Source organism: Dendronephthya gigantea, unplaced genomic scaffold (genome assembly GCF_004324835.1).
Source record: "Dendronephthya gigantea isolate DGI-Jeju-01 unplaced genomic scaffold, DenGig_1.0 000202F, whole genome shotgun sequence".
In the NCBI taxonomy this organism is placed as follows: domain Eukaryota; kingdom Metazoa; phylum Cnidaria; class Anthozoa; order Malacalcyonacea; family Nephtheidae; genus Dendronephthya; species Dendronephthya gigantea.
In genome coordinates, this window is record NW_021163212.1 from 242,474 (window position 1) to 269,018 (window position 26,545).

General features: G+C 35.2%; 3 protein-coding genes across 3 annotated transcripts; 1 reads left to right on the top strand and 2 right to left on the bottom strand.

Moving 5' to 3' along the window:
* Positions 1 to 572: 572 nt before the first annotated feature.
* On the top strand, positions 573 to 12,805 carry LOC114539411 (cholinephosphotransferase 1-like). The gene is made up of 7 exons (XM_028560039.1): positions 573 to 907; positions 5,444 to 5,733; positions 6,799 to 6,883; positions 7,476 to 7,607; positions 8,921 to 9,079; positions 11,127 to 11,252; positions 12,552 to 12,805. The coding sequence occupies exons 1-7, from the start codon at positions 683 to 685 to the stop codon at positions 12,690 to 12,692; spliced, it is 1,158 nt and encodes a 385-aa protein (XP_028415840.1). The 5' UTR covers positions 573 to 682; the 3' UTR covers positions 12,693 to 12,805.
* A 468-nt stretch (positions 12,806 to 13,273) lies between these two features.
* On the bottom strand, positions 13,274 to 13,882 carry LOC114539421 (phosphoethanolamine N-methyltransferase 1-like). Its single transcript, XM_028560048.1, has one exon. The coding sequence runs from the start codon at positions 13,880 to 13,882 to the stop codon at positions 13,274 to 13,276; it is 609 nt and encodes a 202-aa protein (XP_028415849.1).
* Positions 13,883 to 23,276: 9,394 nt separating this feature from the next.
* On the bottom strand, positions 23,277 to 24,192 carry LOC114539425. The gene is made up of 3 exons (XM_028560052.1): positions 24,053 to 24,192; positions 23,819 to 23,954; positions 23,277 to 23,705 (listed from the first exon to the last, which is right to left on the bottom strand). The coding sequence occupies exons 1-3, from the start codon at positions 24,161 to 24,163 to the stop codon at positions 23,404 to 23,406; spliced, it is 549 nt and encodes a 182-aa protein (XP_028415853.1). The 5' UTR covers positions 24,164 to 24,192; the 3' UTR covers positions 23,277 to 23,403.
* Between the last annotated feature and the right edge of the window lie 2,353 nt (positions 24,193 to 26,545).

Genomic DNA, 26,545 nt, shown 5'->3' on the forward strand with positions numbered 1-26,545 from the left:
TTTTATCATCGTAAAACTTGTCAAGAAAAAGTTGTCAAATTTTTCGCGTACACACGAGAAAATAAAACTTGGCAAGGAAAACTTGTTCGGCATACACCTCAGCAAATGATCTGGTCAAAAACTTGTCAAGAAAAACATGCTGTACGGGGCTTTATTGAAAACCCGTAGGCAATTTCTGTTTAATTATGTGCCTAGGATGAATTTGAAAGGCATCACTATCACTTTTTTTCTCATTCTGTATAGTAATATTATATAATAATTACAGACTATATACTTTCGAGGGGGGGGGGATTTTATATAACTTGTATCGGAGCGACGAGTTAATCTGTACAATATGTATATGTACACATAGTAATGTTACTATTCGATGAGGCATGTCGAATCGCTTTGCTTACACTTCGTTTTTTTTTAAACATCCTGTGTTGACTATTTCGCTTTTAACGACCATTTTCTATGTAATTTCAGTAATCGGTAATCTTTAAAATTATTACATAATCGTGAGCCAATCAGTTGCCATCGAATGTTGCGGAATGACCAATTAGAGCTTTACATAGATGTTATCGCCTGCCCGGCGGCGTCCTGTATCGCGAAAACATGGCGTTTATTAATGTGGACAGTTTATGCAATAGGGAACATTAAATCAATATTCTGAACGATTATACGATATTTTAGGAGAATCAATATGGTCGCAGTCTTAAGTGAATCACAGTTGAAGAGACTAGCTAAGCACAAGTATAATGCAAGCGTTACAACATTGTTCGATCCTTTCATGCAAGTTTGGTGGCGATGGTTTGTAGAGAGATTGCCACTGTGGATAGCGCCGAACACTATAACAATCTTGGGATTAATTACTAACTTGGTTACAACTTTGATTTTAGTCTATTTCTCGCCTCAAGCTCGATCGGAGGTAAGCGTAATACTTCAGTACATTTGCCCTTGATATTAAATGCATGTGCTATGCCATGTAAACATAATAAACATTGTGTGTAATAATTAACTATCTCTTGGCTAATAAACGTAGCAAGCCTTCTATTTAGGTTTATCAAAGTAGTTCCTATTGCTTAAACCAAAATATTCGATTTATAGCGTAGGCATAGCATTGTATTGATATAAAATGCCGTCTTCAGTCATTAAAAGCTGTATTATCAGATTTTTATAACCTGCAATGTTATTATTTCAGCTGGGAGTCCTTCAGCATGTGTTAAATATTAACATTTAAAATGCTGTATATATGGGTGTTGAGGCTGTGGGAGCAATGTTTTCCTTGAGCTTCAACCACATACACAATATTTTTTATTGCCTATTTTGATCTTAAATTAACAGTTATTAACAGAAATCAACAGTTCTTGTATTTGATAAAGTTATTTTAATTTAACTTTTGGGGCTAACATTAAATTGAGAAACCTCTACGAGTTACGACAGTCATTACATTGCTGCAATGAATCATTTGCTCTCAAACTGATGGTATATTAAAAGATAAAGTTCAGTTAATCATATCCAGTACTAATATATGATCTAATTTGTACAATACATAATATAATTACTAAACAATACAATTTTACAATACACTGTATTAACAACACAAGTGTTTAATTTTCGTACAGAATAAGCTTCAAAATGCGAAGACCAGGTTTTAAATTATTGAAAGATAAGTACAACTCAGTAATTCGCATATGTATAATTATTCAGCTGGAACACAGAGTATAAGTAAACAGTTTTTTAGTTCATTTCAAGGTAATTGAGCTGTAGTAAAGAAATATTTTCCTGCTTATGATCTTTGGCTTGTGTATTACAGATCTTGTTTCCTATCAATTTGATAAATAATGAAGTTTGTTATATATGTGCTGTGTATTTTAAATGCGATTGGTTCATTTGTAGTCACATGACTTTGAATAAATGCAATGTTTCCCGCCAGGGAAACAAGTGAAAAATTGTTGTCTGCATATTTTCATAACAAAATTTTTTAAATTGAAATTGTCCTGTAACATGTATGTTTTTGTTCCTATATAACTTTAACACTTAATGTTCGCTACACCTTGGGAAACAGTGAGTTTTGTTTTCCCTTGAGTCTCAATGTTTTCAAAACATTCAGATTCTTGGGAAAACAAAACTCACTATTTCCCTCGGGAGCATACATTTAAAAGTGTATATTGTATTAACTTTAAGCAGAACAGGCTCTCAGCTGGTACTGAAATGGAAGTAATCAGTTATTGAGTTTATAAGATTTAAATATTGAAGTTCTTGAATGTTGTATTTTAAATTGATAAACAATCTGATAATATAACTAAAATATCAGATCATTTAAAGCATTAATAATAGAAAGTTATTGCATCTGCATTCACCTACTTCAAGCCTGTTGTATGCTTCAGTGCTCAGAAATGATAGGAATTAGGCATTATTGTTACCAATATCACAACAGATCTGTATGCACATTATTTGTCTCCAATGAAATGCCAATTTTTGTCAACACCACAAGAGTTCCAAGAGCTCAATATTACTTTTTCATTACCAACTCTCACTATGCTACTTAATTGCTGGGTGCTTAAAGACCCTGTTACATGGTGCAATATTTCTTGAGACTTGCATGCAATTCTCCTTTTGAGAGATGTATAGATTTGGGAACAATGAAACTATTGTGTTTATGCACTTCATGCACTTTTCTTTTCTTTCTTCTTCACTAATTTACATCTCTTAGAAGTAGAATTGCATTGCAAGTTTCAGAAAAATTGCACTGTGTAACAGCACCTTAAGTTAAGAAATAGTTCAATATCTGCTTGTTGTCAAATAAAATATTTGTTTTTCTTTAGTGTTCCTATATTATAAGTTTTTTGATTTTGTTATTTGATTTCTATTCTCGTGCCAATTTCATGCTGGATCTTATTTGGAAATTTTAGCCTGCCACGGTGCCACCTGGCATTTGTGACTCCCATTTTGACTTCTGGCTAAATACTGGATATGCTGATTTTCCCTTAAAGTGCCTATATCAACCTCAGGGAAATAACCTACTTAGATAGATCAGACGATTTTAAGAACATTTGCAATATATTTGATAAGACGAAAATTTGATCTTCATGTACTTTTCGGGCCTCAAAGTTGGCTTTTTTTCGTGTTTGACCGTGAGGTGCTGTGAGTGGGAACTAGTTGCCCTTTTTCAGCGGAAGTGACGTACATTGGAGAACACGCTAATTTTGTAAACAAGAAACACGCTTTAAAATATAGAAATATTGCGGCAATAAAGTGCAAAATCTTGTTGTGTATAAACTTTTTGGTTCGTTTTTCGCTAAAACGACGTCAAGTTTTTTCGACAACTTAGACTTTCGACAACGGATTATGTGTTGCCAATATTGGAAGTTGAAGACGATGCGATACTGTTCAACCACAGTTGTGGTTCAACCTGCTTCAAGAGACAGTACCGCCTACACATGACGATTTATATCAACCTTACCAAGACAAACCGATTGCTCACCGTGCCGAGTATAATGAAGACTAAAAGAGGGTAGTGTACATAAAGAAAGAAGGCAGCTTCTTTCATTCGCAAAACGGCTGGACTATCCCAGTGTCAGATTGGTCAGTGAAATATATTAAGGCACTATATCATTACATATAAAGTACTACATATACTGACATTTCACTCTGTTGCTTCACAATCAATATAAATATATGTTTTTGTAGGTGCAAATGTAAAAATTGCAAGTTCAATCTCTTGGTAAATGAAAACATAGATGGAAGAAAGTATAAATGTGCAAGGTGATTAAAACAGGCAAGTATTCAAAAATAACTAGTGGCTAATATGCATGTCCTTTAGCCATTTAAATTCAAACATGATAATTTAGAATAAGTTCTCAATACTTCACATTAATCTATATTGTATATGCTTATGATACCATAAGACAAAGGTTTGAAGGTTTTAAAGATCTTTCCTCCAAAACTTTGTCTGGTTATGGAATCATAAGCACATGCTGACCAAGGTATTCTTCTCTTTCCCAAGTAGCTATAAACCAATAGACCTTTTCAGCTTGTATGCAAATTAACCCAATTCAAGTCACAATTGCATGCAAGATGAAAAGGTCTATTGATTTATGGCTACTTGGGAGAGAGAAGAATACCTTTGTCGACATGTGCTCATGATTCCATTCCAGACAAAGTTTTGGAGGAAAGATCATTAAAACTTTCAAACCTTTGTCTTATGGAATCATAAGCATATACAATATAGATCAATGTGAAGTATTGAGAACTTATTCTAAATTATCCTGTATGAATTTAAATGGCTAAAGGACATGCATATTAGCCACTAGTTATTTTTGAATACTTGCCTGTTTTAATCACCTTGCACATTTATACTTCCTTCCATCTATGTTTTCATTTACCAAGAGATCGATCATGCAATTTCTATATTTGCACCTACAAAAACCCTATTGATTGTGAAACAATAGGGTGAAATGTCAGTATATGTAGTGCTTTATATGTAATGATATAGTGCCTTTATATATTTCACTGACCAATCTGACACTGGGATAGCCCAGCTGTTTTGCGAATGAAAGAAGCTGCCTTCTTTCTTCATGTACACTACCCTCTTTTAGTCTTCATTATACTCGGCACGGTCAGCAATCGGTTTGTCTTGGTAAGGTTGATATTAGTCTACGCATAGACGGAATATGGCGGAAATACCTCTTCTTCCCCGCCTTTCTATTTCGGGCATGGGTCTGCGGCGCAGGCTAGGTTGATATAAACCGTCATGTGTACTGTCTCTTGAAGCAACAGTATCGCATCGTCTTCAACTTCCAATATCGGCAACACATAATCCGGGATGAATTAAACATCCGAATCAAGTTGGCTGTCTAAGTTGTCGGAAAAACTTGACGACGTCGTTTTAGCGAAAAACGAACCAAAAAGTTTATATACTACAAGATTTCCCACTGTATTGCCGCAATACTTCTATATTTTTAAAGCGTGTTTCTTGTTTACAAAATTAGCGTGTTCTCCAATGTACGTCACTTCCGCTGAAAAAGGGCAACTAGTTCCCACTCACAGCACCTCACGGTCAAACACGAAAAAAGCCAACTTTGAGGCCCGAAAAGTACATGAAGATCAAATTTTCGTCTTATCAAATATATTGCAAATGTTCTTAAAATCGTCTGATCTATCTAAGTAGGTTATTTCCCTGAGGTTGATATAGGCACTTTAAAGTGTGCATTAAATAATTGTCAAAACTGTGCGGATCTACCTTAAGATCTTTAGTCAGTCACAGCCAAATCATTATAGGAGAGCTAAGGCCCCCAGGCCTCTACTCCCCTAACTACTGTGAACAGTTTTTGTGAATTTCATCCAAGAAAATTTGAGCGTGTGGGAAGTGAGATCCTGAAGCTAGGTTATGCACCCCCCTCCCCCTAAGGAAGTCCACCCCTCGTCCAGAAAATGCACGGCGTTTTTTTTCATTCTGCAGGTTCCATCATGGAGTCTTCATTTTAATGCACTTGGGTTATTTGTTTATCAAACTTTGGATGCAGTGGATGGTAAACAGGCGCGTAGGACTGGGAGCAGTTCACCGCTCGGGGAGTTATTTGATCATGGTTGTGATGCGATATCTATGGTAGTTGTTATCACTGGCGCATCTGTAGCTATGAAACTAGGTGATCTACCCGACTTGATGATGTTTATGTGCATAGCTGCTGGTGCTATGTTCTACCTTACACATTGGCGAGCATATGTTAGTGGAGTAGTTCGCTTTGGAAAGTAAGAGACTACATAGCTGATATTCTCAGGGGCATAACTAGAACAATAATTGGGGGGAGAAGGGGGCGGTTATTTATATTCAGTTCTAACCGATGGATTTCCATTGTAAGCTATTGCACGATCTTAGGCCTAGGTCAAACGTCGCTCTTCTCATGCGCCGAACCTAATGCAAATGAATTAAAGTCTTTGCTTCATTTGCATCATTACAGCGACGCTTGACCTGGGCCTTACAAAGGAAATCCGTCTAGCAAAACTGAATATGTGAATAAAGCCCCCCCCCCTGTTATCGTTCTACATCAAAAGACGCATGTGCATGAATATATAACGCTTTGGTCGCAATTTCTATAGTCGAAGACAAAAGATTGAGTATTTAAACTCTATATTAAGATTTAAACCTGAATCATATTTACATGAGATGTAGAGATTTTTAAAAGACAAAAATGATCGGCTGGAAAAGCTAAAAAAAATAGCAAAGGTTATTAGGGACAAGATACACTTCAGGCTTGTTCAAAGTATTTGTGCTGAATAAGGCAATTTCGCATAAGATGGTGACAAATTTTCCTATTAAGGTCATGAAAACACCTAAAATATGAGAGAATATCTAATTTTGCTTTTATAAAAAGCCGTATTTCACCTTTTTTCAAAGATGAAATCCGACCTTCTTTTAGTTAAAATCGCGGATGCAAATCACTTGATGAAAACCTCATTGAATCGATCGACATCTAATCCGGGCCAGCTAGTGTTTTCCCCCTTTCTATCCTTTTCTCTTTCCGAGATCAGAATAGTAGGTACGAAAATAACGAAATTCTTAAATACCAAGCCGGATTACACGTGAACCGATTTATAAATGCTGAACAAAATATGCTTCAGTTGCACCGAAGCTTGTACACGGTAAAAACGAATCGTCTGAATTAATAACCTTGTGTATACTTTAACCCTCAAATTGGCCATTTCACAGCTATCAGATATGTGTATATATGATGAGCCGTTAAAAGATTGCAGAATGCGTATTCAGAAGAATACTGTATAGTATTAACCCTAATTAAACGCTTTATTCTCTTGCAGAATTGATGTGACTGAACTGCAATTATTAGGTGTATTCATATTCTTTCTCACTGGGTTTTGTGGACAAGATATATTCAGGGTTGAGGTAAATGTATATACATGCTTTTAAAGCCAATGAATCATTTCTCAGTTTAAAGTAAATTTAAGACTAGGAAACTTCGACAGTACAGTTCGAAAGATCACTCCAGATTAAATTGCTGAAGCATTACGCGCAATTCATTTACGGAGTCAAAGCTTAAAATTCAAAAGGAAACAAGTCTGTCAATATTTCGTCAATGAAAAAAGCCCCTGATATAATAGCTGTGTCTATACTTGAGGCGGATAATTCGTCTAGACGAAATTGCGTGCTTGCATTTAATGCATCTATATAACATAAACGTTTGACGTCTTTGAAAACGAATTAATCTTTGCTCAAGAAGTCGGCCGATGACAAAGTCAAGTGACTTACGTGAACTGTCACCATATATCTGAAAATTTGGCGGAAATTCGCATTGTTTCCTTTATAGCTATTTGAAGGCAAATTAACATGTTTGTCTTTATAGATGCACTTAACTGCATGTGTTCACTAATTGAACATTAATATGTAAAAAATTGATAAATAATACTGCTATTATCATGATTTTTAGGCGATCTTTTACATATATTTCTCAGTGCCATATCCATTTCTGTTCTTTCAGACGCCCATATTTCAGCTGCAGGTTCGGGAAGTTTTCTTGTATGGAGCATCGATACCTGCGCTGCTATCAACGATATTAGGAATTTATGAAATCTTTCAAGGTGGTGTAGGAAAAAACGGATCTTCTATCGCGGTATGTAATTAGATTATAACGTTTTTTACTTGGTGCTCACTAGTTTGCCTCGACTAAAGTGATCTGAAAAAGTTTACCGACTTAACAAATTGAGATTGAGATTGAAAAAGCAAGTTCCAGCCCAAAATATTTCATTATTTTGTGATCACGATTTGTTGTCGACAAAAGACTTTCATTAACGCTTTAAAGTGCCTATATCACTTGTGGGATCTTTACGGATTTGAATAGAGCTTGAAAAATTAGTTTATAAGTTCTACAACCCTTTTTGATATATATAGCTAAATAGTTTCGGAAATATTTACATCTAAACATGACGATTTGCCAAAATTTCCATCGTGCTCTGGGGCCTGGGACTCAGGAACCGAGTTCTTGTCAAACATAATATATACAATTTTAATTTTACTTCGATCTTCCAATAACGTAAAATATTTTGAGAAAGACTCGCCCAGTTGCTACAGCCATACACAACGCACCGTTCCCGCATTTTTTTCTTGAAAAGCGCAAACTGTATCGCCAGTGAAACTCTTCATGTTTACATTATAAAAGACGGCGTGTTTGCAAATCATTCCTGAGTCCCAGTCCCCCCAACCGACGTATTTTCGAAACTATTTAATTATATCAAAAAAGGTTGTAGAACTTAAAAACTTATTTTTCAAGCTCTATTCAAATCCGTAAAGATCCCACAAGTGATATAGGCACTTTAATTGCTATACTTTTAAAATTATCTAGACGAAGATTACGTTTTTTAAGAGGACTCTTTTCTAAAAAAAAAATATTGGCACTTGGAACTATAAATTCATATAATAACCATACTATAGTGTAATAGGACGAAATAACCAAACCATGCATATTATAGGAATAATGTACTGTACACATATATACAGTTGTACATCTATACATACAATAAGCTACATATAAAAATTGTTCATCCAAAACCGTGAACTTTGAGAGCGTAATAGATTTAAACCTTATATATACTGTGCTAAAACCATATAGAGGACTATACTATAGTCTCGTTTAAAAAACAATCGCTTTTCACACGAGATTTGACATGAGATGTCGTCTGTATAAATGATTTTTTACAACTTTTCTTACCTCAGTAGCTACGTTTCGAGTTTTTCTTAATTTGGATCTGAACTCTCCCGATGAAAACCGGTCCTTGGGGCATAATTATTTCAATCAGTTGTTAATCCAATATTCAATATAGACCATTCTTTTATTTCTCTAAGTGCTGAACTAGAAAATTAATGCTTTGTTGAATTGAGAAGTATTCCCAAATGGTGTGTGAAATGATTTTTTCCTGTTTTCTTTAGGATACGAGCGTCCTTTCTCCTGTAGTACCATTGCTGATAACACTCTACCTCATCTACTACAATTATGCATATTCTAACACGAACGTGTTTGCAAAAGGCCCGTGTTTATTCGTTTTTGCGTTTGGTATTGTTTTGGCTAAAGTTTCAATTCTATTATTGGTAAGCTATAATTTTGAACCTATTATTACCTATTATGTATCTGTATTCACGACGACCAAGTACCAAATAATCATGCATTAATTCTCAATTGCGCATTAGTGGATTAATGAAACAATTCTTTAATACAGATAAATATGAAATTATTTCCCTCTGTAGCCAAACTTTTCGTTACATTTTCTCGCCAAACTCGGTGGTTTTTGCTTGGGCTCACTCGAACTCCTTCGGTAGGGAATGCGAAATTATCAACAAACTGATGCTCGAAATTTCAAAGACTACGAGTTTTGCACAATGACAAACAATTGCGAGAATGGACCGATTTATACTATAAACGGACAATTCGTCTAAACGAGTCTTCTAGTTCGTCTGTGTGTAAACACGGGCAAACAGACGGATCGTCCGTCAATATACAAATAATGAATTTCTCGATAAGTGGAGAAATGTCGTTTTCATCAACGAAAACAAAAGGCTTACTACAAGCTCTCACTATCTTGAATCCTTGAATATTGAATAGTAGTGTTTGCATTAAATAACATTTTCCTCTTGTCTGAAATCGTGTAAAGAATGCAATGCAACATAATGTATAGTACATTTGCACTCTAGAGAGCTCAATGAATGTATTCCATTGCACTCTTGGGAAATGACATTTTCTTTTCATTATCACATGACCGTTATCAACCAATTAAACGTTCTAAATTTAATGGAGTATTATATAATACGAATTATCTGCATTATATAGTTCGTCTATTTTCGTCTATTTTGACGAATCTGAATGGTAGGTAGTATAAATACGTGGTGGGGACGAACTACGAAAAAATCGAGATAAAACGGTTATTGCATGTGAAAAACTTTTTTTGTGGTAAAACTCTTTTTACCACATATATATAATTTCCCAATTCCCGCATGAACTTTCTAAACGCTCGGTTCTGTTTCGTTTGACATGTTCGTCTTAGTTCGCCTAGATCGTGTGTTTGTAGGAAATGATCTGTCAGACGGATCATTCCTCCAGACGGATCATCCGTCTCTAGTATAAATTAAGCCAATGATGAATCTCGTACTTGTGGCCACTGGATACCAGTACCCACTTTAGCCACTACCACAGATAAGCAATGGACAGATGTCTTCCTCGTGTGTAAAAGACTCCGAAGGCTTTTGCAAGTATCGATATCATGATTTACGTAGTTTTTTATTGCTAGCCCGTTTCTTTAATTTCCTCTGCCTTGCAATGTACGTGGCATTTGCGCAGTTGAAAATTCATTTCTCAAATCATTAATCAACAAATTAACAGTAAAATGCCAGGAATTCTAAGGCAGCGAAGTTTCGAGCAAGTGTGAAGGCGTGTACATGACGTGGACATTACGAAAACAAAATCTAGTTACGCCTCTAGTAATATTTGTATTTTGTGCCTCTGCAAAAACTCCGTATTCGCAGTGTTAACAACCCCTATAGGGCCATTGCCTTTTATTTTGAAGGATTCGATTTCATGATACGAACTTTTCCATTGTGAATTAGACTGTGTATAAATAATATATGGAATATCGTGTGTTTCCTTACGCGGTACTTCTGTTCCTTCCCACTGTGAAGTTGGCTGACTTGGGCCCGTCAAAGACATGAAACGAACGTGTGGGTCCAACCTTTTTTTGTACTCATAACGAACTAGCAAGCTTGCATGGGAGGGTTTTCATCAAACACTTCACATTCAGTTTGGTTTAAATCCAAGGAGATGGCCTTTTTGTTAATTTTAATAATATGTAAGCATTTTTAGCCAGTTCTGGAGTATTTTTTTACGATAATTGGGAAAGAGCTTTTCTTGTAACTTTACCTGCATCAACCGAATACAAACAAATGTATCTAGTCTGTTCAGGCCACTTGTTTCAATATAGTGACTGTTTGCCATTTACCTTCGGAAAAGCAAATGGAAATACCTGCCCGAAATCTTTCTAATGCGGAAATTGATCTACACTGTACTTTTAGCTCTTATTATAAGTTTAGATCAACTAAATACCATGCATTCAAGTTATTTATCCATTGTTTCTCCAACTTTTTTTAGGTTGCGTGTATGTCGAAAAGTAGTGTACCAATGGTCGACACTGTATTGTTATGCCCTTTTGTTCAAGCCGTTAATATTCATTTTAGCTCACCAATAAGCGAATATCGCTTGGTATGGTTTTGTCTGGTAGGTTTTTAAAATATATCTTTACATTGTTAATTCGGCTGGGTGTTGGCAGTCCAAAACTGGTTGTGTACGTGTCTCCCTTCTCCTGTTCAATGTTGCATGGGCTTGAGTTGATGCAAAATTGCCCTGCGTCTTCGAGTATATCGCCACAATCAAGCAGTAAAACACTAGAAGTCAACATTATTCTTTTTACATAGTGCGACAGCATTCTGTATCTACATCGCTGCAAAATCTTGCTTCACGAGAAGCTTCGAAAAGTAATAAACTTTAGCAAGAAATAAATGAGTTGAACAAAATTCTCGATGTTAGAAGCATATATAACTAATTTACTCTGAATAGAATCTCTGAATATATATATATATATATATATATATATATATATATATATATATATATATATATATATATATATATATATATATATATATATATATATATATATATATATATATATATAGTGGATCTAGGAAAGGTTGTCCGAAAATATATACATATATACAAATAGTTGTGACATGTGACCACATATTTCCATCACGTGTCGCACCTAATTACGCATGCAAACGCTGCGAACGCTTCGTTAAATTTATAGCTGGCAAAGCGTAAACAATGTGACAACAGGCTATTAGTAAAATATACCTTCATTTATTTTATCTGAGAGCCCGTTGTCAGCGTTTTCTAATTGATCGGCGATTTCCCTAAGGTATAGCTCTGGATGTCTGAGAATTATTTTACATATTGCCAGTTCCTCATGCTGGTAAAGTGTTGTGCTACAAAGAGGCCTGCCAAACTTAATAAACAGGTTGAAAACGCGGTTCACTGTCCTTGCCGAAACAAACAAATTGACAGCAACTCCGGTTGAAGACCTGTTATAAAATAATTTCTGCCACACAATCCCCCATCTTATATCGTCTAAATACGGCTTAGGCATTTTACAACAAAAATATCCCAACTTAGCAATAACCTTGAAGCAATTTTGCAGCGTTTGCATGCGTAATTAGATATGCCACGTGATGGAAATATGTGGTCACATGTCACAACTATTTGTATATATGTATATATTTTCGGACAACCTTTCCTAGATGCACTATATATATATATATATATATATATATATATATATATATATATATATATATATATATATATATATATATATATATATTGGGAGGGAGGGGGAAATGTCTCGTACAAGTTACCGTATAATTATGGTGAGCTAGCGAACCTCATTTTACACCACCTCGTTGTTTTGACACCTTCCGGATGCATGGTCTGTCTTCAACAGATTTCTTTCAATTTCAGATATTTTCAACTTTGAATGCACTTCAGTACTGCTTCACTGTAATCACTGAAATATGTAACTATCTTAATATCAGCTGCTTTAGAATAACATCAAAACCACTCAATGAGGAGTCGTCTACAAAGGAGGGAAAGGCGAGCTAACTATGGACATGACCATATTCTGTATGATAAATTATGTAGGGAATCTTCATATTTGTTTTTGTTGTGTTTTGATTGGCGGGTTTTAATTCAAATGTTCATAATAAATTAACAATGCCTTTATGATGTGTTCGTATACATTGTTTTCACAGCAAATATTTCAAGATATGGATTTTTAGAAAACACGCAGCATTCGGGAAACCTGGGAACGAGGATGGAACAGCCGATTTGAAGTTGCAAATATTCGCGCGAGAGGGGGGGGGGGGTTAGGGGTAAATGTGTTTGTATTGCCATATGCATTGCCTTAAATTTTAACCTACCTCGCTACTGTATGTGGGTTACATGTTAATCGGCCGAATCAAAATGGACGACTAAGTGAAGAGCGAAAAAAAACGCAAATACGTATAATTCGTTGCGAATTAATTTCAACTTTTAATTAAGAGGTTTTATAGATGAAAGCAGCAACCTCAAGCAGCAAAGGATCATACAGATGTTCAATCTATTTTAAACTTTATTTTTTTCAACTTCAAATTTTATTTCTTGTTAATCCAAATTATTCTAAAGTACTATTTATCTAAAATTGATTAATTTCTTGTCATGAGACAATTATTTATGCATAAACTAGTAGAATTATTCAAGATAAAGTTAATAGCGTGTTTCCTTGCCATTATATTTATATCAGTAAACCCACAATCATGCAGCAGCTCTCTCGTAGCTTGTGAATCAACTACGCTGACATTTGCTGACCTACTCAAGCTATCAATTGTGGCCTCGCCTGATGCAGCGAGACACTGAATGGCAATCAGGCCTCCTGGTTTGAGACATCGGGAAGCCAAATTAACGTAGTTCCCTTTCTCTTCATCACTCAGCCAATGATAAACATAATTACTGAAATGAAGGTCGTAGTGAGCTTCATCCTGGTACGGAAATCCAGATTTGCTGTCGCCTTCATGAAAACATACGTTGCAAATGGTATTCGTATTCTCTTTCGCGAATTCAATTCTTGCACTGTCTGGGTCAACACCAATCACTTCGCCGATATCTCCCACTTGCTCTGCGATGTATTTTGTTAGTTTCCCTGTACCACAGCCCATGTCTATTACTTTGTCACCAGGCTTCAGCTCAAGTTTTTCAAGAAAACCTCTTCCACTCTGAAATTGGCGTGAGGATACAACACTGTATAAAGAGGCCATTTCAGCTCTATATTGTCGGGTATTTTGGTTTAGAGTGATATCCAAACGATAGCCTATCTAAACCTTGCTATCTCGTTGCCCTTCGCTTGTTTCAGTTGTTCGTGCCAGGCAGTCTATGGAAGAATTAAGTCTAATATTAATAATACAGACACGACCAATGTTAGGGCAAAGTTCAAAGTTTTCATCAAGTATAGAAATAAAAATGAGCCAGGAACTCAAATCTTCAGCATCACATGGTTATAGCCGTGTTTACCCTTCGGGCTTAGCCTAAAAGGCTATATAGCTTAGTACGAAGTAGATTTCCTGTGGTATATATACGAAGTTCCAATAGGCCTATAGATTTTCTGACCGAAGTCCGCGTACTCTACAAAAATCTAGTTTCAAAACCCGTCAAAAAACAGGGGATTATGAAAAGTTACCTTTTTCTCAACCTTTGTCTGTTTCGCTGTCAAAACTTGCTGACAGGATGTCTTATATATAGTTCATTTATTCTCCATGGAAACCATACAATTGGCGAGGTGTATATGAAGAATATCTTTACATATAAATTTTATGTTTTTACCTTTACCATGTGGAGATTTGGTCGTTGCAAAGTAGTTGCTACAAGGAGATGTTTAATTATTCCAAAGCCTTTTTGAAATGCAAGAAGACCAATTGAATAAAATTAAAACATTACGAATATACGCATAGGGTTGGATTCTGTTGATGATTTGGTTTGTTTTTTAATTATCAATACTCGTGTTTTTTTAGCCTAATATACTTCGATTGGCATGGTTTGTATAAAAAGTTCATGCATATGTACGGCTATGGGTTAATGTATCTTACTCGGTAAAATTAAAATATTTTTCTTCATCTTTCGGCTTGAGGATCGATGTTCTGTGATATGTGTGATCAAATTCAAATCAACTTGCTATCATGATTTTTTATGCGGAACCCAGGAGGTACGTCTTTTTTGGGCTTGCGATGCATGAACCCCAACATGAGTCGAAATAGTAAAATTTCCAATCTACCGATTTGAAAACTTTCTCGACATTTTTGTCATTTGGAATTTTTGGGAAATCCAAGATCCGCCCCTCACGCGCTTAATTATTCATATTAATTTTTCATGCGCTTGATTATAATATTTTCTTGTACATAATTTTCAATCCCATGTAGTGTGATAGTTTCATGTCAAAATACAATCCTGCGAAACTTCTATCCAATATTCTGTACTTTCAATTGTACATGTATATATATTTTCCTTTCTGGCCTTTTTAATTGCTCCAGAGCAATTAAGTTTGTATGCGAATATCCTTTGGCAAATTTGTTTGTTTATAGGCGAAATTATTAAATTACTTTTTTCTACACCTCTCAACCAATCAGCATCCAGAATTTTTATCATGCTAATAGTGTAATAATAGTTGTAAGCAGCAGAGAAACTTTCATGCTCAGTAGACGCCTTGAATATATTGAATATGAAAAATAAATAAAATGTTTACAATTTTAGTTTATGGATATTTTATTATGACATAACTGATAACCCTAAGTCTTGTTTCAACCCGAACATTTTAATATACATTTAAGTTAGTGGTGATTTAGATACGACTATTTCCAAAGGGCTACGAATTGTCCCGCATGCATCTGCGGGCTCCATTATGCTTCTTTTGACACACCAATGTCTCTATCTCGCATTCACATTCATCATTTGAGGTACAGGGTTGAAAGTAAGGGCAAGGCGGGGTTTCCCCAGCGGCGAGAAATTCTCTCTGAAAATAGATTTCAACTATATTATAAAACTAGAAAATTTAACAACCTAGCTCGTTCGTATATTGTTTAATGTTAATAGGTTCAAGATCGTTCAAGAATGCAAAAAAAAATAAATTCATATTTCCCAAAGATGCCTATTAGCCTATGTTAAATATTATGACCACTGTTTAATTAATTCCAGTCTGTCAATATCTACTATTAGTATTTTTGCACAAGTAAACGTTTCTTACAAAGAGATAGGCGAAGAAATGTAGTTCTTGTGTCAATTTACTTGTGCAAAAATACTAAAACTTCCGTCGAGGTACGTGAATATTCACCGATAATCACGGAGCCTAAGGCGAATAATTTTATATAATTCTATAACATAAAAAATTTTGACAAAATGGCGCATGAATTGTAAATGAAAGTTTTACTTATTGCATCAAATCTTGTTCCTTATGAAAATTTTTGACCATGATAATAAATTTTATTCACAAATTAAGCTTAATTAAACACAGCGGATTCCGTTTGACTGCAAAACAACAAGCGTTCACAACGCATGTTGGGGTCGTTTATTATATATGACATTTGAAATAACACATGCACTGTTTCCAAGGAATGAGCGAAGCGTTCCATTTGTGCTTTGACATATAGTTGCAGTGTTGTTGAAAGAAAGTGCTTTAAAAGAAGTGCTTGTGTTAAAAGAAAATGCTTTCTCATGACTTTAAGATCGCCAATTAATAACATTCCACATTTTAAAATAGAAGACTTGCATGCAAGATGCGCGCCCAAACCGTGTGACATTTCAAGATTCAAGCTAAGCGTCATGTTCTAAACGAGCTAGTCGGGTACAAATGCTTTCTTCCACATCATTCATTATTATAGCAAAGCCCTGGCTGTAGTTTTTGTAATTTTGGGATACAGTAATGGCGTGTTGGCCGATCTATAATGCAAACTCTGTGATAAATTTCCGCTCAGCTTCTACAATTTTTTTTTAAAACAGATTTCGCAAATAAGAACTTAAAATGTATAGCTACACTTACTTCAAAAAGAACTGCCGTAACAGTGAGAAGAAGCACCCAGTACACGACCACTTTTCCTCTCATCGTCTGATTCTCTCGATTCTTTATTCCTTTATGATATTTCCGCAAAAATCTGTAGAAATTGTCTCAATGGATACTTTTATATTACACAGATAAAATGGCATATGCGCTGATTTTTATACCTAATCTTTTCCCCTTGCACGCATGAATTAAAAAACAATCTAGTATCTATATATTGGAAAATTTGTGTGCTTATAGCAGCTATGTTTACATGTTTCATCTAGAGTAATTTATATTGTCTGGTTTTATTTTCAGTACCAATATCCGTTTTCAATTCCATTTTGTTACCATTTTGATTGAAAACTAATTCTAAACACGTTAAAGCTAGACGCGTTCAATACCGAAAATTATAGTAAAAATAAAAGGACTCGACACTTATTTTCACACAACAATGTTTTAAAACTATTCGTATATAACATTTTAACATTTACACACATTTAGCGAATTGGATGTGCAATTATGTTATATTAGGTTCAATAATGAGATTATTTTTAATAAGCTATATAAATTGATAAAATATATATTAAAGAGCTAAAAATGCAGGTAGGCCTAATTTGATATCCATTTTCAACAACGGCTGATTAATCCAGGAAGTAATAAATATATATTTGTTAATAATTTTCTTGATATGAACAATGACAGAAACCGCCATATCACATCAGTTAGAGCATTAATTTCAGCTAGTATAGCTTAAAACAAGTCATTAATTACGATGAGATTCAAATGCAGTGATATACGTGAATCTTTTGAATTCCCTGAATAGCAAAGCTTTAGGTAAATGATATTAATCATACCGTACCAAAAGCCTGGCCTGCGAGGTTGGCCTCATCATCAGTTAGCAACTTAGCATATCATTAAGTATTCTAAAGTGCTATATCACTTGTGGGATCTTTACGGATTTGAATAAAGTTTGAAAAATTAGTTTATAAGTTCTACAACCCTTTTTGATATAGTTAAATAGTCGGAAATATTTACATCTAAACATTACGATTTGCCAAAATTGCAGTCGTGCTCGGGGGCCTGGGACTCAGGAACCGAGTTCTTGTCAAACATAAAAGCTGGGCATTTTGTACGGAGCATGCGCGAACTTGGCATCCACGCACACGAAACGCCTTCGTAGTTTTCGGAAAGACCTCGTATATTTAAATAATGGCGGCTGATAGGAGTGAAGATAGTTGAATATCTTTTGCAGTAAAAGAAAGAATTCGGCACTTTACGAAAAGAAGAATATCATGTACGTGTAAGTTGGTGTAACTGCTGGTTTTGTTGTATCTTGTGGTACAAAACATGGCATTGAGAAAGCATCCGAATGATCTAAATTAGCAAACAATATGTTGGTTTGTCACACTCACAACTTTGTTCGTCACTTTCGTGTGGAAATTAAGAATTTCAGTCACAATGTGGTCGTCGTTGGTTAGTTAGCAGCTAAGGAAGCATTTATTGCAGGAAGCTTTCAGTCATTTGTCAGCTTTCAGCTGGACATTAACTTAAAAAAGCCACCAGAATCTTCACAGTGGAACTATGGCATGAGAGTATTGAAACCAAAATAGTTATGTTCATTTTATCAGATGTTGATCTTTCCATATTAATCAATTTATAAAATATATACAACTGTGCTATGCAAACAATTTCGACTCCTCTACATCATTTATTTAATAATTTTTATAAAATAAAGTGAAATATGGACAGCTATAGCAACAGTCTCAGGCCAAATTGAGCCCAAACATATATATTTCCACCTCCCTTAGGAAAATGAAAGGTTCTAAAGATTCCCCATTATTGTATTTTGATGCAAGCAATGTTATACTAAATTTTTGCTCAAATAATTTTATTATACTCTAGTTAAATGATCAGAAATAGGAAGTAACATATCCCACAGGCTAATTTATATGTTTGTTTACAGACAAAAATAAGTATTGTGCGCATTTTTCTCAGCATGCCCACTAACTTTTTTATGAAGTTTGAACAATATGGATAGTTTTAAGCCATGTTTCGGAATGAGGCACTGGTAAAAATTTTAAAATATTTTTATATATGTGCCACAGCATCACATAATTTCACAAAGCAAGCATGCCCATATTAGAGTTTGCGGTTAGATTCTTAAAACTTACCAAATCAATAGGACTTTTCATAATTCATAACAACCAATACTTGGACATATTAAAATCACTTTTGCAGCAATTTTTACATCATAACAAACTCATACAGAAGGAAGTTCGTAAGTATGTTACAACATGGCATTTTTAGAGCATAAGTGGTTTGTGAAATTACAACATCTAGAGCATTTTTCCCATGAGTGGCTAATGTTTCAATAAAACAAAACATGATTTAACTTTCATAAAATATACTTTATAACTGAAGGCAAAGGTCAGTTTTCGCGAAATCGAAAGAGGAAAAGGTGTTATTTCTATAGAAAAATGCATGTTAAGGTACTTATTATTTCGCGTGAGAAGGGACAAATAGATTAATAAACACACATGTGGAAACAACAATATGTCAGCTTGTGTCAAGAGTAAAATAGGGTTAATTCGTTGTTTGCATACTGCTGTAACCTGGTCCTGAAACTTTGACAATGAGTGAAATACTTCAACTTGTCGCCCATTTGCAAATAAAAATCCTTCGCAAATATTTACGCGAGAATGTCGTTATACCCTTGTATGCAAGCACGGGAACGTAATCTTTGAATACACTCTTTTATTTCCATGAACAAACCAGTAAAAAAGGAGAAAAAGCTCCTCAAAATACCTGTTTTTGGCGTTCGAAAAATTAAAATTTTTCTTGAAGAAATGCGCCCGCAATTTTTAGACAGCGACTACAAAATGCCCAGCTGTTGTCAAACATAATATAATCAATTGTAATTTTACTTTGATCTTCCAATAACGTAAAATATTTTGAGAAAAAGTCGCCCAGTTGGTACAGCCATACACAACGCACCGTTTCGGCATTTTTTCTTGACTGAAAGCGCAAACTATATCGCTAGTGAAACTCTTCGTGTTAACATTATAAAAGACGGCGTATTTGCAAATCATTCTTGAGTCCCAGTCCCAACCGACGTATTTTCGAAACTATTGAATTATATCAAAAAAGGTTGTAGAACTTATAAGCAGATTTTTCAAGCCCTATTCAAATCCGTAAAGATCCCACAAGTGATATAGGCACTTTAAAGAAATCATGTCGATTTTCAGCATCAACGTGTTTTTCAATATTTTGTAGAGTCTGTATCTGTGAGCTGAATGAGGCAAAAACTTGGATCGAATTCTAATTTACCTACATTTCCGTTAATTTAAAAGCACAGCTACGCCCGATTCTATGCATATTGTACGTGCTGCATTGAAAACTTTTTCAAACATAGTGATTAAAATGCTTTATTACATTCCGTCCAGAAAAATCGCCCAATTAACCTGCTGCAAAGTACCTAAAATTCTTGGCCTGTTACTCTATGACGGTCTAGATGGCATAGGCGTATGGAACAGAGGGTGTGGGTCAAACCACTCGAACCTGGAAATCTAAAAACTTTGACTAACAATTTCTTAAATTCCACCAAAATTGGGGCAATTATCGCGGAAATCGATGTAGGTCAAAGTTGAATAAAAAGGTATGTTGAAGCAATGTAGGCCAAGCATGCGCGACTTAGGGCTATAATTTAGATATGACGCCTCTAAGAAAAGAGTGGGGAATCATTAGAAATTGCTTTCTATTTAACCCACAAGTGAAATGACATGTTTGATAATTTTTACTCACTGCAAACTTGAAGGCAACTCGAGTATGTTCCGGAGAAAGAATATTTTTATGATGGTCATCGTGTGGGAAGGTAAATTTACCTTTTTAGCATATTACTGATTTTAGTTACTTAATATATTTCACGTTTCTGCTCATTGCGCGCGGAAATCGACAAATGTCCAGTTTCCAGTACCCGCGCCAGTGTCCGCGAGAGAGGGAGGGTAGGGAGAGATTAGTGTTTATGAAATTCTGACTCGAAAAACTCGCTGGTTAAAATTAAAATACTACTGCATAAATAAAAACAAAGCTTTGTTCAAATTGAACAGCCAGAAACGCGCAAGTTGCAGCAGGCCTGTTGCAGACTTGATGCAAGTTGCGATCATCAAGCCGATATCAGGATGCGTTCGCATCGCTTGCTCTGGCTTGATAATATCAAGTCTGTTGCAAGTTGTTAACAGACTTGATACAAGTTGTGAACAGCAGACTTGATGCAAGTTGTGAACTGCAGACTTGGTTCAATTTGTGAAATGCAGACTTGATGCAAGTTGTGAACTGCAGACTTGATGCAATTTGTGAACTGCAGACTTGATGCAATTTGTGAACTGCAGACTTGATGCAATTTGTCAAAAAGCGAAGTGAGGAAAGCGCCTTATGAAGCTTCGTATATCCACCATTTTAAACAAAAAAACAGCCAAACGGTAGCCATCGAGGTTGCCATACTTCGGTCGAGACTTCGGTTTTAATGTTTCGTAAAATAACAAGCATTTTAACACTTGTGAGATAAGTTTTGACTGAGCAAAACAAACAAACAAAATATTTTTCTTAAAAATAGTACATACACAAAGCTTCAATAAGGCGTCTTCCTCGTTACAGATTTCTCTTGAAATTGGAAAGAAATTCAGTAACGAATTTCATATTCATATCAACGATGTCGATGAACTTTACTCAGTCGTTCATGTATTTTTATTTAATAAGCTTTAAATCATGTATTTTCGTCGCCACTTTTTCAAAAATCAAACCAGCTTTGAGCTTTCTTCTTTTGAGATTTTTTTCTTCTTCGCTTTATTTGATTTTAGCGAGGACTTTAGTTCGCACTTCGCACTTGTTAAAAACTCGAAATTTTGTTGACTCAAAATGAGACAAAAACAACCGAACTTGATTACGTGTTTAATATCTTTGTAATATTTCGTCCAATTGCTGCGAGGATTGATGGCGAGTGCATACGAGCTTATTCAGTCAGATCATAGACTATCGAAGGGAATGGACTGGAAACGCTAATATAAAGCGCTGATACGATGCGTGATACGCCTGTGCGATTTGCGCGCGAAATTATATCCAAGATGGCGGAAAGCTTAAACAGCGAAACTGTTAACTGGGATACAATTTTTGAATATACTTATAAAGAAGAAGCTATTGAAAGCGAAGAAGAAAGTAGCGAGGAAATTAACGAAGACGAGGCATTCATTCTGAGTGAAGAATGTCCAGAAATAAATGATAATGTTGAAGAAACGCCTGGTAAAAATTTGGGAACTGAATACTAATAATTAGTATTTTTATTAAACGTCCAGCTGTGAAATATAAACTGATGTACTTGCTTTATTTGATACGTTTATCAATCAATCAATCAATCAATCAATCAAATCGTTTAATCAATCAAATCGTTTAATAAATATACATCTCGCAGTCATTAAGAGTCACTGTGTCTATTTGAATAGTTTGGCATAAAAGAGTTTTTAAAACGATTTGTATAATTGTTTAAATTAAATTTGTGATTTTTTAATGAAGTGAAGTAAATCTGTTTCTATACTGTTTCTGTTTTACGAAATTATGGGAAGTTGTATCATTCCATTTCCAAACAAAAATATTGAAATCCTTTATATAAGAGTCTATTCTAAATCCTTGACATGATGTGGTTACATATTATAAGTCATGGCAAATATACAAAGTATTCCTTTTCTAAGCTCTGTGCTGGTGGTGAAAAGTTAGTGGAGGAAACTATGAGTGATTTATTAACGATCCCTTCAACAAGATAAAAGGATCACTAAATGGACAACTGATTGGTACTGCTGAGTGTTTTTTGAAAAATAAGATCAATGCAATGTTGAAGGTTGCTGCTTCATTGTCTATGATTTTGGAATGCTGTTTCTGCTGGTGATTCAAAAAAGATTCTGGCTGACCAGCGTGAGAAAATGTGGCAAGCTTTTCACACATGTGCTTAAACTCTTCTTTGTTGAGGGGTTGAAGTCTTACTTGCGTCCAGCCTTGAATGATCATCCCCCATTGACAATTTTTATTCAGACCTTAGTACGAAAGCTGTTTGAAAAAATAATTGTTCTGAAATCTGGTGCACAGTTTAGCTCTGAAAATCCTGAAAGTCCAGAGAAAATAACAAATGTCGAGGAGAACATCCTGAGATATGCTGCAGGTTTTGTTCCCTTTGCATTAAAGAAAAGGTGCAAAAAGAAGCAGTGCATGGAGAGTGATGCTCAAACCCAGTGTCTTAATGCTCTTGGTGTGATGAAGGGAGTGGAAAATCCACAAACATTTTTAGACTACACAAAATGCTGGATTGACAAGCAAAATAGAGGTGGTTTATTTCAACTGACAAATGAAGCTTTCTTGTTCTTTAGATCAGTAGAATGTCATTGCCGCAAATATTTTCAAAAAAAACATATAAAAACTACGGCTGATTCAACGGATATAAAATCCCCAGTTTTAAATGCTGTACTTAAGGACGAGGTGGTAAAGCAGCATTGGAGAGAAGCAACAGGACAGAATGTAACAGAATCAAACCAGGTCATGCAAATGTGCATACAACTGTGGGTTGATATTCGAGGTCATGCATTTGCAGCACATTGGATCGAACATTTCAAACATCACCAAACTATTGAAGCATCAAAGAAAAAATCCCTAAGAAAAAATCTGAAAAATGCAGAAATTATGTAACCATGGATTCATAACTTTTCATAACTGTTAGAAAAAAAGTTTTTTTGGTTTTCTTGGCCTCTTTGGAAGTGGTGTGTCATCAATTTTGTTTTCAGTGCATGACCTTTTACAGTTGCCATTGACTGGGGCCAGTGCCTGAGAACCTAGCAGACGAAGATTGTTCTCATTGTAGTTGAATTGAGCAACTGTAGGATTGTCATTTCCTCCCTTCATTTGTCGATGCTTGCCAAAATGTGATTCTAACGGATCTTGGTTGAAGCGTTCACTTAAAATGTATTGCACACCAGTTTGTGCAAGCAAGTACTGTGTCAATTCAACAAATGAATAAACTGAAGGAAAGAGAATTTATAAGAGTGTAAATATTTGCAACATGAAATGAAAGGGCATATATAAGTAACCTTGATTGAACAATACAGTAAATCATTATGTTTTCTTCTAATACCTGTCATATGTATCCCTTCATTTGTTTGATTGCTCAATCTCATTTTCGCCTTTTCTTTCGATTTCAGTCCCTGGAAGTGTGAATCTACTGATGTTGCCCACCTTTCCAGGTATTTTAGAAAATCATCCCTCAGCCACTATGTAAAGCAAATAAATATTTTCTACATTTTGCTCCAGGCTATACATGTATTGACTATACCGAAATATCGTTGGTGAGGTCTAACAATTACCCCACCTTTAAACGCTGGTCATTTGGAGATTTATATGGTGCCATATTCGGTTTCCTGTTCCTGTCAGCCTCTGTTAGTGACCGACTATTCAAACAATCGAAAAATTTATCAAACATTCTGATGAATTTTACGGTTCCTTGAACTTCCTGTCCATAAAATGAATCCAGTGCATTTGCTACCGTCGTCTTAACAAATCTCCTATTCGTGGAAGCTCCATCAGAAGTACTTGCAACAACTTTAACCCCAATAGTTTCAAGGTGCCTCACTGCATCCCAGACAAGAGGGAAAATGAAATCTGCTGTTATGCTGCTGTTACAAGGAAAATGTGCTAGGGGGTACTCCAGCCTAATGGTAATTCCTCGGACCATAAACACAAGCATGTAAGTTGCAAGGTCTGGCATTGGGTTGGCATCTTCTTGGCACTGCTTTTCAAAATCTAGCAATGTGTTGTTGATATTACCCAGGTTGGCAAATCCTATAAGTTCTCCAGTATGCTTGCAGTACACAAGATCGCTCTTTATTTTTACTTCATCATGAAGCAAGACCACAAATTTCTGCCATTCTTCTAGCTCACTACTACTCATATCCACAAGCAAACGTTCAAATGAGGAAGGCTGAAATCCAGATGTTACTTTCGTCCAATGAGTATAATCTCTTAATGTTCTTTCACTTGGCAGCTTTATGAATCCAGAGTCTCTTAGTGCTTTGTATGCTGAGGATGATCTTAACTTAATGTTCAGGCACCACTTGATCATAACAGGATGCCATCTCATTTGCCTTGAGTCATTGCAGGACAAAGCCTGCATCTGTTGTTCCCACAATAACCTTCTAAATGATCCTTCAGGTAACTCATTTGCAAAGTTTTCTTTATTTGATAAGATGCTAGAAAGGTCTTCATTAATTTGGGGATCTAAAACATGGCCTTCTGTATCAATAAGATGGGCAAGTCTGGACCTCAATTTATTTACCAACTGATTTTTTGATCTGAGTTCCTTTTGCATTGACCTCAACCGTTCTGTTTTTCCTTCTGAAGACAAATATCTGTAATTGACAGAACTGTTTGAGCCTGTGTAGTAGTTTTTATCATATATGGCCATTTTTTGTTGTCTGCATTTGACTGTTCGTAAATATGCTCTATATTTTGAGCATTCAGTGCATCTGTCATATCTTCCTGCAATCAACATGTGACATTTTTCTCCTCGAATTGTGCTCTCAAAATGCTTTCCATTACATTCAACTTCAAACTGTGCATCAATATTTGAACGCATTCTTTCCAAATCAAGCATTGGGTGTGTTTCACTTAGGAGGTCAAGATCAGGGTTTCCACAGCATATCTTAGCATCATGAATGGTTGACACAACTTCAAAGAATGCTCCACTAGACTTAATAACTTTATGCTTAACAAGATTTTCCAATCCACTGCAATCAAACTGTTGGACAGTTTTGTTATGCACTCTTATACTCCAAGTATAGTCTTCATAGACTGCCAATGACTTAATAATCATGGGATCTTTCATGGGATTTCGCTTCCTTTGCTTAATGAGAACTACTTTTAACAATTTGCTGTCACTGTTTACTAAAGTCCATCCAGGAGGTAGGCCTATAACTTTTATAGTATTTGCTATTCTCTTTAAAGATGTTGTAGGGGTATAATTGATTGCTTCAGCTATAGGTTGACATCTATAATTGTCCTCGATAGTTTCAGGCATACATGTTGATGTAGCACAGGTGGTAATGTGGTTTGTTGCTGTGGTAGCTATTTCACTTGTAGGGGTATGATTGATTGCTTCAGGTACAGGTTGACATCTATAATTGTCCTCGATAGTTTCAGGCATACATGTTGATGTAGCACAGGTGGTAATGTGGTTTGTTGCTGTGGTAGCTATTTCATTGCCCAATTTATCCTTAATAGAAAAGAAAATGCATTGCCATTAGCTTTTTAGCTACATAATTACATCAGTTTGTGTATTAAGACTATTACGGTTTACCTGCATGATATCTTCAATATGTTTTCTTGCTCTGTAAGCATTTGTAATTTCTTAGTCCTATTCAACCTTTCCTTCTTAAATCTCTTTTTTACAGAAAAACCTCTTTTGTATGGCATCTCGAAAAAAAATTACATTATAATTTTAATTATTTATTAATTAAAATACATAACTCACATTATATAAGAACTGCAACTCGATCCTGAATCAAAATAAGTTTATACATATGGTTAATCTTTCGAGGTACATGTAGGTGTAGGGTAATAAAAACAGATAAAGATGTTTGTTTTTAATAAGTAATTTATATACTTGTAGTAATTTTGGTTGTCTTATAAGAAATATAAACATCAATTTCCCTTAATTAATTGCCAACGATAAAATATCAAAGCTATAAAATATAACTTAAAGAATTGTAGCATATTCATACAAATAAATGTTGGAAAACAGTATATTTTTTATGACGAACTTTACGGCTTGATATTTCGGAAGATCGTTAATGCAAGCTCACAGTCT